Genomic DNA, 17,796 nt, shown 5'->3' on the forward strand with positions numbered 1-17,796 from the left:
ACTTTTAATTAACCCCCCAAAGATATCTATAAGTGGCAAAAACCTCCCATCACTAACAAATTCAGAGTAAATTTTTTTGAAGCTGTAAACAAAGTCCAGAGAATGTGGCAGAATATATTAGCACTTGAATTACAGTAAACTTAAATGTAATTATAGGATTTTACCCAGTGATGTCAAAAACTATTCCGTGCTATGGTTTTAACAAGTTGGAGTCCCAGCCTTCATTTAGCATTTTGTTAGCCTCATAGCATAATCGCTTAACTCATCTATATAGACAAAAATATGTGGACATGTTGAGTTCAGGTGTTTCTTTTCTAACAGGGGTGTGGGATGCAAAACAATAATGATTAATGTCAAAATGTAGGGTTAAATTGTGATTAATATCATATTGATTATTAGTATTGATGTTTAGATGTAAAAACCTCATGATCAGGACATCCTACAACTGTAGACATGATGTGTCCCAATATTTATGTCCATATAGTTTGGAAATGCTAATATTTCCTTTTTAAGTTTAATGGGAGGTTTTTGTTCCTTAGTAAGATGTGAAGAAAGTAGATGGTTAGGAAATTATTATTGATAGTCAGAGCAGGAAAAATATTTGAGAACATTTAAAATCATAGTCATGGATAAAAAATAAATCAATGTTGAGAGAAATTTTGTCAAAATCATCTCCGAGGCATTTTAGAAGCAAAGATAATAATAAAACTAACCAATGCAATGATATTTATCCCGTAATATAAAACTATATTCTGACATTAGTCATTATTGTTTTGTATCCCAGACCCCTGTTAGAAAAGAAATAGCTGAATTCAATGTGTCCACAGACTTTTGTCCATATAGTGGGTGACTTGGGCTATTATACTATGAGCACTGTAAAAAAAAATCTGTAATTTAACAGAATTTTCACTCTTTATTTTACAGATTTTTCCTGTATTTTTAAGATACAGGAAAATATCAATGAAATTCCAAAAACAGACTGTGATTTTACACGTCAAATGTAAAATAACACAAAAAAACTGTAACTGTGAATAACCAAAACATTTCCATTTTTTAAAAGAATTTTTTTCTTTTTTCACAGAAAAATACAGTTAAAATACATTTGCAAATGTGTCGTAATTTCACAAATATTTCTTTTCCATTTATGAGAGTAAACTGTTAATTTAAAGTTTAATACTGTAAAAAAAAAAATAAAATAAATAAACGAGATAAAATTACTGACAATTAACCGTAAAAGAAGTATTTATTCTGTAAGTTTAACAAGACTTGTTTGTTAATTGACAAATATCTTGTGTAATTACGGGAGGTTTCACAACAAAAATGTTGAATAAGTGTATTTTTGTGAATGTATAACATGTATAAGCACTGATAAACGGTCCAAATACAGTTTTTATCAGTGGATTGGACAACTTAGTCTCATTGAAAATTATTTATATATATATATATTTATAGGTAATTTGATTGTTTTAATACATGTAAATATGTATACAAAAATATGCAAAATCTCATGTAAAGTTAGGGCAAAAAACTGTATTTTAATTATGGAAAATTACTGTACTGTTATGAGATGGTTATTTTCTATTAAACAGTATTTTTTTGGCGCCCCAGCTGCTGGAATATTACCATTTTTTTTTTGCGTTTTTTTTTTTTTTAACAGTGAGGCTAACGATTTGCGTCAACATAACAAATGAATAAAGTGTTCATTTCATTTCTAAACAGGTCTGATGTATATGCAGTCTCCAGGAACATTGAAGATGAAGGTAAAACGACCCCGATGATCCCCAGCAGTGGTGAAGCAGCCAACAGCACCACCTGGAGTGTGATGCGAAACCCACAGGAGGTGCAGTCACCGCGCTAACACACACGTTGCTTAAATATTTGACTGCACTTCAATCTCACAGATCAATTCCTTGTGATTTTTTTTTTTTTTTTTTGAGCAGATATGCGCTGAGAGTGATGCTTATGGAATAGGTGTTTGCCTGGAGTCAGAGTTCAGGAAAGAGTATCGGCCTGAGCAGTACCCCCTGTACTATTTACTGGGATACACCCGGTTTGGCCTCAAAGTCAAAAAAGGTATTTGTATGACTGTAACCACCATCATACTTTAACCCTTTCATGCATGACATTGTTTCAGCTCACTGTCCAAAGGGTTCTAAAGGTAATTTTCTCCAAACCACATGGGGGCAGTCTGTATAGACCCAAAGCAATACAATGAGCAGAAGGATCATCTTAGTTTTAGAATGTGGATTGATCTGTCACCTCCTAAAGCACAGGTGTCAAACATGCGGCCCGGGGGCCAAATCCGGCCCGCCAAAGGGTCCAATCTGGCCCGTAGGATGGATTTGTGAAATACAAAAATTACACTGAAGAGATGAAGAACTGTATTTTACACCAATTATTTCAACGTATCGGTTGGTTTAGTGGCTCAGAAGTTGTTAAATACTTTATATCAGTAGATGGTTTTGGTCACCAGTGGCTGTTTGGGTCTGTATGGGTTCAAATGTGACTCTTCCAACATGAACCTGTGTACATTCAGTGTCTTGTCTTGTCCATCTTCTTCTTTCAGCCCAGGCAGCCAGAGCTGTTGACAGAATCCGCTTTGAGGTGAATGGCACTAATCCAATGGGCATGTGCCAACTCTTCAACACTCAGACCAAGTTGTTCCAGGTATTTCGCTTCCATTTCAGTGTTATCGTTGCAGCACCACGTTTAGAAAATGTAATTCTCCTGCTCCTTAAGTGGGTTTACGGCAGTGGTTGTCACTCTCTTTCTGTGGGCCCCCCTTAGGAGGATGATAAACCTCCAGCACCCCCTCAACCCCAACAACATTATAACAGTGGTGCAATTATAACTTTTATTGAAAGAAACGTCAATATTGTATCAATACTTTTTGCTTTTCCTTGAATAATTTTTTGTTCAAATTTAAAATAACTTAGATTTTTGTTTGAATAATACAAATGAACTCAACCAGAATGCTCCGAGACAATATTTATCCAAATAAAAATAGAAAATTATTTACAACTATGACAATACAGTTCCTTTTTTTAGACCAACAAACACATGTTGGTTCCACAGATGAACATGTGACCAAGGTTAAAATAGTTTTGGATTTTTCATTATAGTTTAGTTTAATTTAGTTTTGACTTTTTTTTTCCCTCTAATTCAGTTCATTTTCATTTGTTTTTAGAGCAGGTTTGCTAGTTTTTATTAGTTTTCATTTTCTTCTAAATGCTTAGTTTTAGTTTAGTTTTAGTATTAGTATTAATTTTAGTTTTTTCATCTTTTCTCTTCCTCGTTGTCGCATTCACATAAATCCCGTACAGGACGCTGCTGCTTTAGTCTCCATGTTTCCAGGTAGAGTTTGGACCAGAAGACAACTGTAAATGATAAGTGACGAGAAGCGCTGCTTGCTAAAATTGCTAGAGCGAAATAAATTGATTTCGTATCAATCCTACATTGACAAAGATGAAAATGAAGCGACTTTTATCCATAATTTTTATACGTTTTAGTTACTTTTGTAAACACACAATACAGTTTCAGTTAGTTGTCATTTTTTTCTTTTAATTACAGTTTTTATTTATTTCAGTTATCGAAAATGTTTTTTTAATTCTAGTTTTCATCATTTTGTTTTCGATAACAATAATAACCTTGCATGTGACCAATATCAGTGGGTCAGTGAGCCCGTTTCCATTGGACATCTGAGAACATTCAAGTCCAAACTGTCTAAACTGGTCCAAAACACAAACCTGTGTGTCCATGTGTCTTTTCCAGTCCAGTCCTTGTCCGTTGTCCAAACCTAAACTCTTTGTCTAGTCTAGTGACAGATCACCATGACAGTAGATTGGTTCGGTGGACGTCCATAAAATGAGTCCAGGGTGCTCCAACCATCAAACATTAGTTCCACCTGATACATATTCGAACCTGAAGAACAAAAAAACACCCAGGAGTGATCCCATGACCCCCCTGGAAAGCCTTCACACCCCCCCTGAGTCCGCCCCACAGTTTGACAAACCCTGGTTTACAGGAAGCCGTCTGTCGAGAAACTGTGCCTTCTGATTCTGCATCAGTCCGATAGAATTTCCTTTAGTTCGTTATTTGTGATCTCCCTCCAGACAGTCACATGTTGGGACTGGAGCTACTTTCCACTTACACTTTTGACACTGACCATAATTTAGATTAGATTACTAAACTTGTTCAAATCCAAATTCAAAAAACTATTTTGGCTGCTTCCCTGGACCGCAAAATTACAAACACAGCCAAATTGCTATAAGATGTATACTTTTTCTGTAGTCACTCATAAACGATCAAAACAATGATGAATAAATGTCGTTTGTTGCCTGATTTCCATTCAAGTCAAACCATTAAAACAGAGATGGAGGTGCAGCTGGATCTGCTCTGGTCCAGGCATTTTTCCATCACATCTGGGTGTTTGTCAAACACACTCAGATCCTTACGCTGTTCCCCTTTGGCAGTGGTGGAATGTAACAAAGTATTTGTACTTTGTTGCTGTACTTAAGTAAATTTTTACATATCTTTACTTTACTTAAGTACAAATAATAATGCATACTTCAGGTGGCTCTACACTGGAAAAAATCTAAATCTTACCAAGTGTATTTTTCTCATTTCTTGTCAAAATATTTCATCACCCTTAAAATAAGAAATAATCACATAAAGAGTAACTTTTCAGTGAGATACAAGAAATTATTTTTAGACAGTAGATCTGGAAAATCTGATTTCAAGAAATCTTACCAAGATAATTTGCACTTGTTCCATTGGCAGATTTTTTTTTTTTTTTTTTTTTTTTTTTGCTTGAATTACACTGGGGAACAATTTGAAAAAAAAAATTCTATTGAGTTAGCTTTTTATGCTGATTTAAACTAAAATTGGCATGCTGATTCCAAAATTGCAGTCAGTTTTTTTCTAGCACATCAAGTTTTTCCTCCACAGCTTACCCTCCAGATAAGCAAAATTCCACTGATGAGCTGTAGTCAGACTTGCCAGCTGATTACGACTGGACTCATCTACAGCTACGTGGCAACTTGTCTGTGCGGTCACAGTTGAGACAGTACTATCAATATCTGCAAACAGAAAGCTAGCATAGTAGGAATTAAGAGGATTTGTGCTGGCTTTTCTCTTAACCTTGTAACCATGGGCATACCGTCGTAAGTTCTATTTCGTTTTATGCTGTTTTTTTAGTTTTCAAAGCTTGTAACTATTCCATCTTAGTGTTTTATTTACATAGGTACAGGGTGGGGAAGCAAAATTTACAATGAACATTTAGTTGTTTTTTCTCAGCAGGCACTACGTCAGTTGTTTTGAAACCAAACATATATTGATGTCATAATCATACCTAACACTATTATCCATACCTTTTCAGAAACTTTTGCCCATATGAGTAATCAGGAAAGCAAACGTCAAAGAGTGTGTGATTTGCTGAATGCACTCGTCACACCAAAGGAGATTTCAAAAATAGTTGGAGTGTCCATAAAGACTGTTTATAATGGAAAGAAGAGAATGACTATGAGCAAAACTATTAAAGTAAAGTTAAAGTCTGGAAGTGGAGGAAGCAACAAAAAACGTACCAAAGCTTTTATTAAAGCTCTCAAATCCAAAATCCTAAAGGATCCAACCAAATCCATGAGAAAAATGCCAATTGAACTTGAGGTAGACAACAAGACCGTTAGAAATGCAGTAAAATATGATTTGAAGTTAAAATCTTACACAAGAACACCAAAACACTTGTTGACAACAGCTATGAAGGAAAAGAGATTGGAAAGGTGCAAGAAAATTATTACATGGTTCAAGAAAAAGTCCTCCATTGTAACAATCTTTTCAGATGAAAAGATCTTCACTGTCGATGCTGTTCTGAACCGCAGAAATGACAGATTTATCGCAAAATCTCCTTTGGTGTGACGAGTGCATTCAGCAAATCACACACTCTTTGACGTTTGCTTTCCTGATTACTCATATGGGCAAAAGTTTCTGAAAAGGTATGGATAATAGTGTTAGGTATGATTATGACATCAACATATGTTTGGTTTCAAAACAATCGACGTAGTGCCTGCTGAGAAAAAACAACTAAATGTTCATTGTAAATTTTGCTTCCCCACCCTGTATATATTTCGTTTGTTGCAGATCATGTCTGCTCCTGCTACTTCTCGTCGTAAATGCCTAAACAACCCTGACTCCTTTTGCTCTATTTGTGGTAGTTTCACCATTCCAAGTCAGAGGGCAAACATCAGTGCATTTGTCAAACAAGCATATTTTGCATATTTTAAAGTAAAACTCGGTGATCAAGACAAGCCATGGGCCCCTCACGAAGTGTACAAGCAGTTGGCATTTGGTATCCCTATGGTTTGGCGAGAGCAAAAAGACTGCACAGACTGTTACTTTTGTTTAGTGAAAACATCAGGATTTAACAAGAAAAATAAAAGTAAAATAGAATATCCTAATCTACCATCAGCTATAAGACCAATGCCTCATTCAGCTGAAATTCCACTGCCAGTTTTCGAATAACTACCTCGTCTAGAAGATCTGAGTGATGTTGAAGAACGCAGTGACAGCAATGATGCAGATTTTGAAATTCACGAGGATTCAGTTCGTAGGGGATTTGATATTTCATTGTATGTCAATATTTGAAAATTTTTATAAAACAAGCACATATCTGTTAAGTACGGTATTTTTCATATTTTTTAAGAAAATGGGGATCCTATAGTTCAAAAACTTGACGTGATAGAGAAAAACTGAAATCAGTTTTGGATTCCGCACCCAAAAATTAGTTAAAAACAGCTGTCAGACCTAACTCAACAAAGACTGTGTTCCCCAGCGTTATGTACGCTAAGTGTAGTCCTTAAAAAGTACATAAAAAGTGTAGTCCTTTACATCTGGATTTAGATCCCACCTGACATCCATTAAACCGCTTCAGCACAAAAACTTTTCAGCGTCTTAGTTGATTTGAGATATAACTGAGGGTTCATCCTTGTTAGGAGCATAAATGTTTAAGAAAGTCAGTGTTGTCTCATTAATGACACCAGTAATCAATATGAATCTTCCATCTGAGTCTTTAACGATCTAATCTGAGATAAATGGAACCAGTTTTCTTCAGTAACATACATACTCCTCTTCTATTTGATTTGGATGAAGAAAAATAAACCTGACCCACACAGTCTTACTTTGATTTAATATGTACTGTTTGTATGTTATGTAAGACTGTTGATGTAGTACTTTACTTTTACTTGAGTATATATTTTGCAGGATATTTGAACTTTTACTCAAGGTCATCATGGATGGACCGCCCACTACTTTTTGATTCATAACTTTTGAACCAGACAAGTTTAAGACAAATATTCCACATAATTGTAAAGGTCTAAATACCATCTTAAACAGACTCAAAGGGCAAAATTTAGTTTCAAATGTTTTTAAATGAAAAATATCTAAAACTACTGCATCACAGATGGACAAAAAAATAACGTCTATTTTTTGCAAGAATTCCAAAGTTCTCCAAAGTGAAGTTCCTCTGACATTTTCATTCTCATGTATTCAGTGTAAACCTTAAACCCTCTATTTTACAACTGAATAATCAGTTATGGAGGAGAAAATATTTGATCAGACCTAAATAGAAAGAGTTTAGACAAATGGCAGCGTCACAGGTGGACAACAAAAGTAAACATCAAATTAAACATTTTTTATTTCAATTATCAATATCATACACATTTATTTACAATATTTACAACATACAAATAATATTAAAAATATATTTAAATGCATTTTGCATAGATGTATGCATTCATTAATTTTAAACATTGTGTGTTTAGAATGTGACATAAATAATATAATAGTCAAATATCAATGTATTTGGAATAAATGTAGTTTATTTATGAGAGATTAAAAAATGAACCCAGAATGACAGCACAAAACTGTCACTTTACAAACATTCAAACTCAGAAAATTCTTCAAATATTTTTGGACCCTTTTTTTCTCAATTCAAAACATTTTCCTGAAAATCTAAGTAATTACCAACCCAAAAAATATAAGTTTGGTGTAGATTATTTTAGGTTTACTTCAGTTTTTTTGACCAGATGTTTGACTTCACCCTTACGTCCTAAACTTCAGTACTTCCTGCTCCACTGCCCTTGGACCAGTTTATTGAGATCCTCAGTGTTGTTACCACTTCACCTGTCAATGATCTGTGTACAATAACGGAGTTTCATCAGTCTAATAAATGTCTTTATCTATTTAATTCCTCAGGAGGAGGTAACGTCGGAATCTTGCACCATTGTCAAAGCAGTTTCCATGAATGCCAATGAGGTTTCTGATGGTTATGAGGCACAAATGGTCTACAAGTACACTGACTCCCAATCCATCGGTCAAATGGTTGTATCCCAAGCCAGAGAAGACAGCAACTGGAAGATGAGCGCTGAGACCACTATGAATGTGGCAGACACTAAGGTACAGTACATGAACAAAATGGGCAGCTGAGGTCAGAGCCATAGAGAGAGAGAGTTGTGACACGCTTTGATGTCGCCGCTACGGTGGTCAGGTGGTTCATGTAAGCCTCAGTAGTTCCAAACAAACAGCGCCCTGTCATGTTCTTCTATGGGACAGACAGCAGTGAGTGCATTAGTGCAGGTAAATCCACAAATAAACCACACACTAGTCTGTTGTTGCATCTACTGTATATATTGGCTAAAATTTACTTAGGGGGTCAAATGAGTGGCCATATTTGTCAAAAAAAAAAAGTTGTAAGAAATGCATTGAACTGTGTTGAAATAATGCTAATCCATTTGTGCACAGACTACTGATATTATTTGACAGTAGAAGCTCTATTTTCAGAAATATTGGATTTTAAATAGCACGTGTATGTGAAAACTTTTGCTGGTGGACGGACGTGACATTACCCATGATGCTCTGGTCAGTACCAGTACTTTATTAGTAATAAACTTATATACTTACTAGGGCTAATTATCCTCTTATTTATAAATGTTAGTATTGTGGATCTAAAACAATAACAGCTGACACAAAAACACAAAATGTGGCAGTGGACGGATGTGACATGGTTGTTGTGGATCCCATCATACTGATGCTCTGCAGCCATGTCACTGTTTACACTAATGATCCCTGTGCAAAAACTAGGATCAGAATTATTTATTGTATAGTTTATCATCATACTAAAGAGTAAATAACAATATAGAATTGTTATTTCTTTATAAAAATGCTTATTATTAGAAAACTGTTGATTTAAAAAGTGACGTGTGACATTCTTCATGTATGTATTGGTGTAACATAAGCAGGATGGATCAGCACCATACTCCATATTGAACCTGTAAAAATAAAACATGTGATATGTAGGAGAGAATCTGGTAAGAAAAACTGGGGAATCTAAAAGAATAGAATATTTGTTTTTCTGGTAAATTCAGTTCAAATAGAACTTGGCCATTTGTGACATGAAAATATAGCATTAATTGTGATGAAATTGGACATTTTTGACCTGAAAACATAGTTCATATGAGCATCAACATGTTGAACAGAACTGAAATCCTGTACATTTGCATAACTTGCATTTACCAACACAATACACTTATATTGATTTCTTATGCACAAAGACATAAATAAGACCTCTAAGCACATTTTAGCCGATATGTTAGTGTCAGTTGGGCTTTTGAGTAGTGGAGTTGACCACTGAAAGGACAGACTTTAGTACTGTCAACAGGTTTAGATTCATAACCATAGCAAGTAGGTTTAAGAAATGAGTGCAGGACAAACAAAACTACTGACAGGCATCACATGAAACCATTATGAAACCTTCATAAATGACACATAGAATAAAATAAGTGTCAAAGTGGACCCATATTTGTACCACAGTAAATGACACTAATGATCACATGACCTCAGCTGACAAACTATGGAGAGACATTTGTTTCTTTGTTCATCAATAGTAAGAACCGTGACGTTATGGTACCGCGGGTACCATGCATCATTAATGTTTTTAATCCCTATGTTGTAAACTCCTCCCTTTAACTCACTCACTCACTCCATACTCTGCTCAGGCTGTGAATGTACAGGCTGTAGCCGACGCTATTTACTGTAATTCGTTACTTATGAAATACATTTCAATTTCAAAGAGCAGCAGACTATAAACTGACCTCCCAGTAACATTAACTCAAAAGAGAAGTGGGTTTAATGCGGAAGCTGTAGCCAGCGCTGAAGCCAGGTCAAACCCACCAATAGAAACTCTTCTCTCATCCATCAGCGTAGGCCCCGCCCATTAAGTGCAGTTAAATTCGCGAGCAAAACTAGTGAAGATGCAAACAAAAGTTTTTAACTCACAAGCAAAGAGGACTGATTTATAAGGAAAATGATCTTGTTTTTTTGTTTGTTTTTTTTTTATGCCACTTACTGTCTTTTGCTCTAAAATCTCTTTTGGTTGCAAATCCATTCTTTTTGATTGATGAATAAAGAAAAAGATGTCTCTCCATAACAAACTGAACCCAACACCACCAGGTTCAGCAAAACAGCTCTATTAAAACCCACTGAGAACCACATTTGGACTAACAGTACCTTACCTTAAACATGCCATCATTTATTTATTTTTTATTTTTATTTTTTGACAGGGACAATGCAGTCAAACATAGTTGCAGCTGATGTGATGCATACAGAGTTTACAGCTTGTGCTAATTCTCAGCTCCAGTCCCCAGTTGGGCTCTTCCACAACAGTACAATATAAAATATACATCATTTAAAAACAATTATACAATACAATTCAATAATCCAGTGTTGCATTTATATGATATGAGGCATTCATTCTCACTTTTCCACACAATATACACAATATTTCCAGATGAGAACAGTTGTGTTTTGTCTTTAACCAGGTTTTGGTTCTGGTGGTGAACATCTTAAACTCTGAGATGGATTTTATTTCTGATGGCAGTGAGTTCCACACTGTAATACTGTTACAGGAGAAGGAGGACTGTCCGAACATTGTCCTACAGAATGTGGGATTTTGTAATTGAGGTTTGAGGAGCTTCTGGTGACTCTGTTGCTGTTTTGTTTCTCAACAAATTGACTGAGTGGTTCAAGTTTTTTATAAATTTGAAAATTAACATTAATTTGTAGTTCTAGTGGTTCAATGTGAACAGCTGGACCAGTCCAACTATCTAACTATAGGACTGCAGCTGAAAATCCAACAGAACAGTCGGATCAGATAGAAATGTATGGGACACGGTAAAAAGGTTTGTACGCTAACACAGACTAAAGAAAACAGAATTTATAACAGAAATGTCACTAATACAGGAAATACACTGGATCATTTGAAAGATGACCATATTTTTTTTAACTTAGCACTGGAGTTGATAGATCAGCAGAAATAGAAATGACTGCATTCCAACGCCACCATACTCAATGTTTGGAACTATTGGGCTTCCATAACCAGGAAGTAGGTCCATATTTGGTCCACCATTTTTTAAAGTGGGAGTGTATGAAAGTGTTGTAACTCTGTTTTTTCTACCGCTCTGGGTGAGGTATTCATTTAGTTACAGTTTAGTTTAGTTTAGTTTAGTATAGTTTAGTTTAGTTTAGTTTAGTTTAGTTTAGACATAAACATAATCCAAAACGTAGGGGAAAAAGTAAATAAAACAAAAATAAAAAACTAGAATAATAGAAAAGGGAACAACTGTTAGCTGTGAAAGCTTTTTCCTTTTTTACTATGTTAGTATTTTATTATGGGTAAAACTGTGCAGTATTTTCTTTATTTCTTATGCTGTTCCATCGTTTTGTCAAAACTACCCAAACAGGGGGATTTATGTCTCAAACACTGTCCACATGATCACAGTCACTTATATTTACAACTGCTTTTTCAATTGTGTGAGAGTTACTGCAGTTTACGCTCAAGGATTTGGAAGTTTGAAAAGTTCAGATAAAAAATAAACAGCTAGATAGAGTCACCATGGGGCAAATAAAGACAGTAAATAAATAAAATAGGCTAGAGGGATACATTTAGGTAATCTATCACTGTATCTGTATGTAGGATGGTACGGATTTATTTAATACAATTTCAGTAGAAAAAAAAACAAGAATATAATGTTAAGTAAAAAAAAAGTTATTGTTAGTCATTTTATAGTCATTTGTTTCAGTTATTTTTTATTTATGCTTTGCTTCACGTACCTTCTTGCAAATTTCATAAACTAAAATTATTTAAATGAATCTAACTGAATTTTACCAAGACATTGAGTAAAGACAGAAATGTGCAGGTATTTAGTAAATGGGAGATAAACATTGTGAAATGTTTCGTAAAGCATAAGTCACAGTTCAGTTTGCATCCCGTGGTTCACAGTATAATACAAGATGGTAAAATATAGAAAATAAAAAAATCCCAAATGCACTTATCAGTAAATGACTTTCATTATAAGGTGGTTATTTTGTAAATCAATAACTTCAGTTAACTCAGTGATGCCAGAATACTAGTGAGGTGTTTCTATGAAACTGGGTTTATTTTAGTATCTGACACTTTTCCATCTTTTTAGACCCAATAATAAAAGGTAAATGTAGACATATTTCCCCTCAGGATGGACCTAATGATGACCTCAGAGAAATGCAAAAAAAAGTATACTCCTGCTCGGAGCCATCCCATAATTAATGAATTTTTAATAAAATATTGGGTCCAAAAATTGGACCCAAATATGGACATTAAATCTCCCTAGGTGTCAGTGCATTAGATGTGAAAACATGTGTGTAAATGGTCTACTGTAGACTATAAATAAAGACACTGTGTTAAATGTGTCGATCCTAGTGGTTTTTCTAATCCACACATGTGGGTTTTTCATCAGTCTCAGTCTCATTCCAGGTTTAGTGTGGAACCCATCGTGTCCACTTGTGTTACATACAGAACCTGAAAATTTAAACATGAATAACTCACAAATGATTTTGCAACAGCAGTCATTTTAGTCAAACACTCTGCCTTGAATAAAAAAGTTCAATTCCCAAAATGTACCCATGAGAGAATAAAGAGATATTAAACGAAATAGTAGCACATAATTTTCGTGTCCTTTTGACCGTGTTACATACAGATTTTGGTATTAAATATAATGTAAAATAATATAAAAATGTGTTTTATCTGAAAAATAGTTTCTCTCTTATCTCATTAAGTATTTCTTTTTAAAATAGACCCAAAGTGCCTCCAAATCTGCTTCATAACATTAGCCTACATCTGGTTTGAATGTTTAGTCCCATGTCCTGTTTTTAGGACCAGTTTCAGAGAAGCACCCAGTTACATCCTGTGTAGTTTTACTGGTGCCTAGATGGTAAAAAAATAAATAAATAAATAAAAATAACTCGATGGATAGCAACTTCTCTGTTGGTGCCTATTTTGGACAAGAGGCAGTTGAACTACACTCAACCGTATATGTGAGGATAAAACCCAGTACTTAGTGGTGGTGTTCTGGCGGTTTGATCATATCAGATCTTAGATTGCACATATACAGTTGCAGAAAAAATTATTAGACCACCCTTGTTTTCTTCATTTTCTTGTTCATTTTAATGCCTGGTCCAACTAAAGGTCCATTTGTTTGGACAAATATAATGATAGCAACAAAAATAGCTCATAGTAGTTTAATTTCAGAGCTGATATCTATCCATTTAACATGTTTTCTTGATAACAACCAAAATCACTTCAGTTCTTCCATCAATATCTGTGGCATTGTACTGACAAATACAGTGCTTTTAGACATCCCATGTTTTCTTTTCTGTCTGTTTTGGTCACATGAAACACACAGGAGTTAGTACTGGATTGCATAGCCATTGTTTTTGATGACTTTGGATGGTCTAATAATTTTTTCTGCGACTGTAGGTCACATCATTTGGTTGCATGATGACTGAACAAATAAATAAGTGCAACAAAAGAAAAAATCTGTTTGCATTTGGGAAACCGCTCATTTTGTCATACCCTTGTATCATAAAGCCTAAGCCTTGAAACGATTCGATTTTTTACAAGGAGTTTGTTCCTTAACCCTTTAATGCATGAATTATTAGAACCTTAATCAAGATTTTTTTTTTCCTGAGTGTTTTTATTCCTCTTTAGGCATGAAAAAAAACAATATGATTGATTTTTTTTTTTTTTTTTTTTTTTTAAATCAACCTGTTTTTCATGGAGTTACAAAAATGTCCACTCAGCTACACCATGAATTTTATTCTTGAATCAAAGAAACATGTATTTAAAACCCAATATCATAAAGTGATATGAAAACAGTGAAATGAAACCATGTTTAATGCAGCTAATCTGATGTTTTCTCACATTTTAATATATTCTAATACTAGTTATTACTCAATTCATGAAGATAATATGCAAAAAATAAATATTAACAATTGATTTCCACTCAAGAACCAATCAAGAACAGCAAAGTTACAACTAGAAGCACTCGGAGAGCGCAGACCTCCGCCAAGGCTGATCAGTGCCCCCCCCCCCCAATCACCACCAAAATTTAATCATTTCTTCCTTATCCCATTTCCAACAAACCCTGAAAATTTCATCCAAATCTGTCCATAACTTTTTGAGTTATGTTGCACACTAACGGACAGACAAACAAACAGACAGACAAACAAACAAACAGACAGACAAACAGACAGACAGACAAACAAACCCTGGCAAAAACATAACCTCCTTGGCGGAGGTAATAATGGTATGAATTGGAGTTTATGAGATGATGCGTAAGTGTCCACTGTGTTGGTTGATATAGAACTAAAACAACAAAACCCATGAATATACAAGAGTAAAGCTGTAGAGTAACTGTCCACTGTAGTGACCACTATGCATGAAAGGGTTAAAATGAAAGGACAGAATTTTTTTTTCCAATATTTTTATTGAAGAAAAATAGAACACTTCCAATCACAGAATTACAATTTGCTTTCCCTTTTTTTCCAAGTATAAACATATGAGACGCATTTACATTTATACATACACGCATGCATACAAAACAGCAAAAACAACAAATAAAATAGCACTGTAATTAACTGTAATGTAGCAAAAAATAAATAAAATGAATAAAAGTAAATGTATAATGAAATAAACAAATAGATTGAAATGTATATTGTGCAAATAGCAAAGCTGAGCCTTTTGTTTGTGGACGTTGTGTTGATGTTTCCACTCGTCCTGTGTGTTCGGTCCAGGCTGTTCTGAAGTGGGGAGTCGACTGTAAACCTTATGAAGTATCAGTGGAGACCAGCTCTACAAAGGAGAGGCTCAACGCCATGTTGGCCTGGAAGGTGCTGCCAGATACGCTGGCCGAGGCGGGCCAAATGTGAGTATCAGCAAAAACACCAGAGCGTTTTGTAAAGGAAGAGAAGCAGCGAGGAGGAAGAGGAGGAGGAGAAGGTGGTGAAGAATAACTTCAGTGTACTGCAGGGCTGTCAAACTCATTTTAGTTCAGGTTCCACATTCAGTCCAATATGACCTGAAATGGGCCGGAGCAGGAAAAGAATAACAGCAGAAAAGGTTAAATTACATTATAATGATGTTTACATCTACAAAGTTTTATTAAAAATGGGAATAACATGAACAACCCGAAATGTCTTAAGAAATATAAGTGCAACTATTTTTTGTTTTTGTTTTTTTTGGGGGGCATCAATTTTTTATTTATTTTCATTGTGCATCTCCAAAAGTACAGAAAAAGAGAATGAAATTCACATTTTATGATACAAGATTTTGTGACACACAAAGTACCCCCACCCCCCCACCCAAAACTGATGGTGACCCCCATACCAATCCAACCTGGATCTGAAAATGCGAAAACCGCTAATAAAAATATAGGTGCAGTTTTAACCATATTATGCATCTGTTTATCATTTACACATGTACATTAGACATTTAATAACAGACAGAATGTTGGTAAAATGACATTTACTTCTCTAAAGACATTTCAGGTTGTTTGTATTTGTTCAGATTATTAACATTTTATGTGAATGGATAGTTTGTAAATGTAAACATTTTCAAGTAATTTTATTTTTTATACTGAAACAAAGAGAAACATTTGGAATTGTCATTATTTATAGGTTATTATGATAGTATTTTACTGGTCTGATCCACTTTAGATCATATTGGTCTGTATGTGGAACCTGAACTACACTGTAAAAAAAAATCTGTAATTTAACAGAATTTTCACTGTTTATTTTACAGATTTTTCCTGTACTTTTAAGATACAGGAAAATATCAATGAAATTACAAAAATTAACTGTGATTTTACATGTCAAATGGAAAATAACACAAAAAAAAACTGTAACTGTGAATAACCATAAAATTTCTATTTTTTTTTTAAAGAAATTTTTTATTTTTTTCCCAGAAAAATACAGTTAAAATACATTTGCAAATGTATCGTAATTTCACAAATATTTATTTTCTATTCATGAGATTAAACTGTTAATTTAAAGTTTAATACTGTAAAAAGAATAATAAAACAAGATAAAAATTACTGACAATTAACTGTAAAAGAAGTATTTGTTTTGTAAGTTTAAAAAGACGTGTTTGTTAATTGACAAATATCTTGTGTAATTACGAGAGGTTTCACAACAAAAATGTTGAATAAATTTGTTTTTGTGAATGTATAACCTGTATAAGCACTGATAAACTGTCCAAATACAGTTTTTATCAGTGGATTGGACAACTTGATTAAAAATTATGTATATATATATTTATTGGTAATTTGATTGTTTTAATATGTGTGAATATTCTTTATTAAACATTAAAAAGTCCAAAAAAAATGCAAAATCTCATGTAAAGTTAGGGCAAAAAACTGTATTGTAAGTATGGAAAATTACCGTATTTCTATAAGATGGTCATTTTCCGTCATTTAACAGTATTTTTCCGGCACCCCTGCTGCCGGAATAATACCGTTTTTGTTTTGTTTTTTTGTTTTTTACAGTGTAAAGTGTTTTTGACATCCTTTAGTGTTAATATGTTCAGTGTAATTTTGCATTTCATAAATTCATCCCATGGACCAGACTGGATCCTTTGGTGGCCCAGTTTTGGCCCACGGCCCGTATGTTTGACACCAGTGGTTTCCAGTTTTCTACCAACTTTCCTCACAGAGCATGTTGAGTGCAGAGTGTTTTTAACTGTGACACACACACACATAGCTGTTGTTAAATGAGCTCCTTACTATTTCCAGAATTGGAAGATTCATCCGACACTTGGCGTTCTTTTTTGGCTTCAACTGGGAACTTGAAACGAACACAGAAAAGCAGCTCACAGCATCAGTTGTTGGGACTTCAGCAAACTACTACAACGTGGAGATGAAATTCCCAGAGGTGCTGCAACAAACATCCTCTACCTTGATTTTTATGCAAAACTTCTGAATCTTATCCTGACTGCTGTATTTACACGGATGTGGTTTCCTGTGTTTTGCCTGCAGTATTCACTGAACCGACAGGATATTCCTTTTCCACTTCCATATCCCAGTTTGGAGACACCTTACCCCATGAACGAGACTTTAAACCACGTTTGACAAGCATACGAACATGTGAGTCATTTAAACCAGTTCACTGAGTTTAATACATCTGTTAGGCCAGGGGTTCCCAAAGTGGGGTACCTGTACCCCCCAGGGGCACTTGCCATTTTTTTGGAAAAATCCATTAAATCAGTCATCATGTACTGAAAACAAAATAATAATGAGAAATATAAAGCACTATAAATACATTCATATAATAGTTTCATTGTCAATCATCTTGTTTAATCTTTGGTAACATTTGAAGAACATTTATGTTTAATATTATTGAAAATGTGTTTACTTGAGTAATTACTTTTTGTTGATAAAA

General features: G+C 34.4%; 1 protein-coding gene across 1 annotated transcript in view; it reads left to right on the top strand.

Annotated features, from left to right (window-relative positions):
* The window catches only part of vtg3 (vitellogenin 3, phosvitinless), a 39,398-nt gene extending 21,912 nt beyond the window's left edge, over positions 1-17,486 (top strand). The window contains exons 20-26 of the mRNA XM_030131627.1: positions 1,720-1,840; positions 1,938-2,073; positions 2,567-2,667; positions 8,248-8,448; positions 15,157-15,287; positions 17,151-17,289; positions 17,394-17,486. Of these exons, the coding sequence (XP_029987487.1) occupies positions 1,720-1,840; positions 1,938-2,073; positions 2,567-2,667; positions 8,248-8,448; positions 15,157-15,287; positions 17,151-17,289; positions 17,394-17,486 (922 nt within the window). The remainder of the gene's footprint in view (positions 1-1,719; positions 1,841-1,937; positions 2,074-2,566; positions 2,668-8,247; positions 8,449-15,156; positions 15,288-17,150; positions 17,290-17,393) is intronic.
* Positions 17,487-17,796: the final 310 nt, after the last annotated feature.

This window comes from Sphaeramia orbicularis, chromosome 4 (assembly GCF_902148855.1).
Source record: "Sphaeramia orbicularis chromosome 4, fSphaOr1.1, whole genome shotgun sequence".
NCBI lineage: Eukaryota > Metazoa > Chordata > Actinopteri > Kurtiformes > Apogonidae > Sphaeramia > Sphaeramia orbicularis.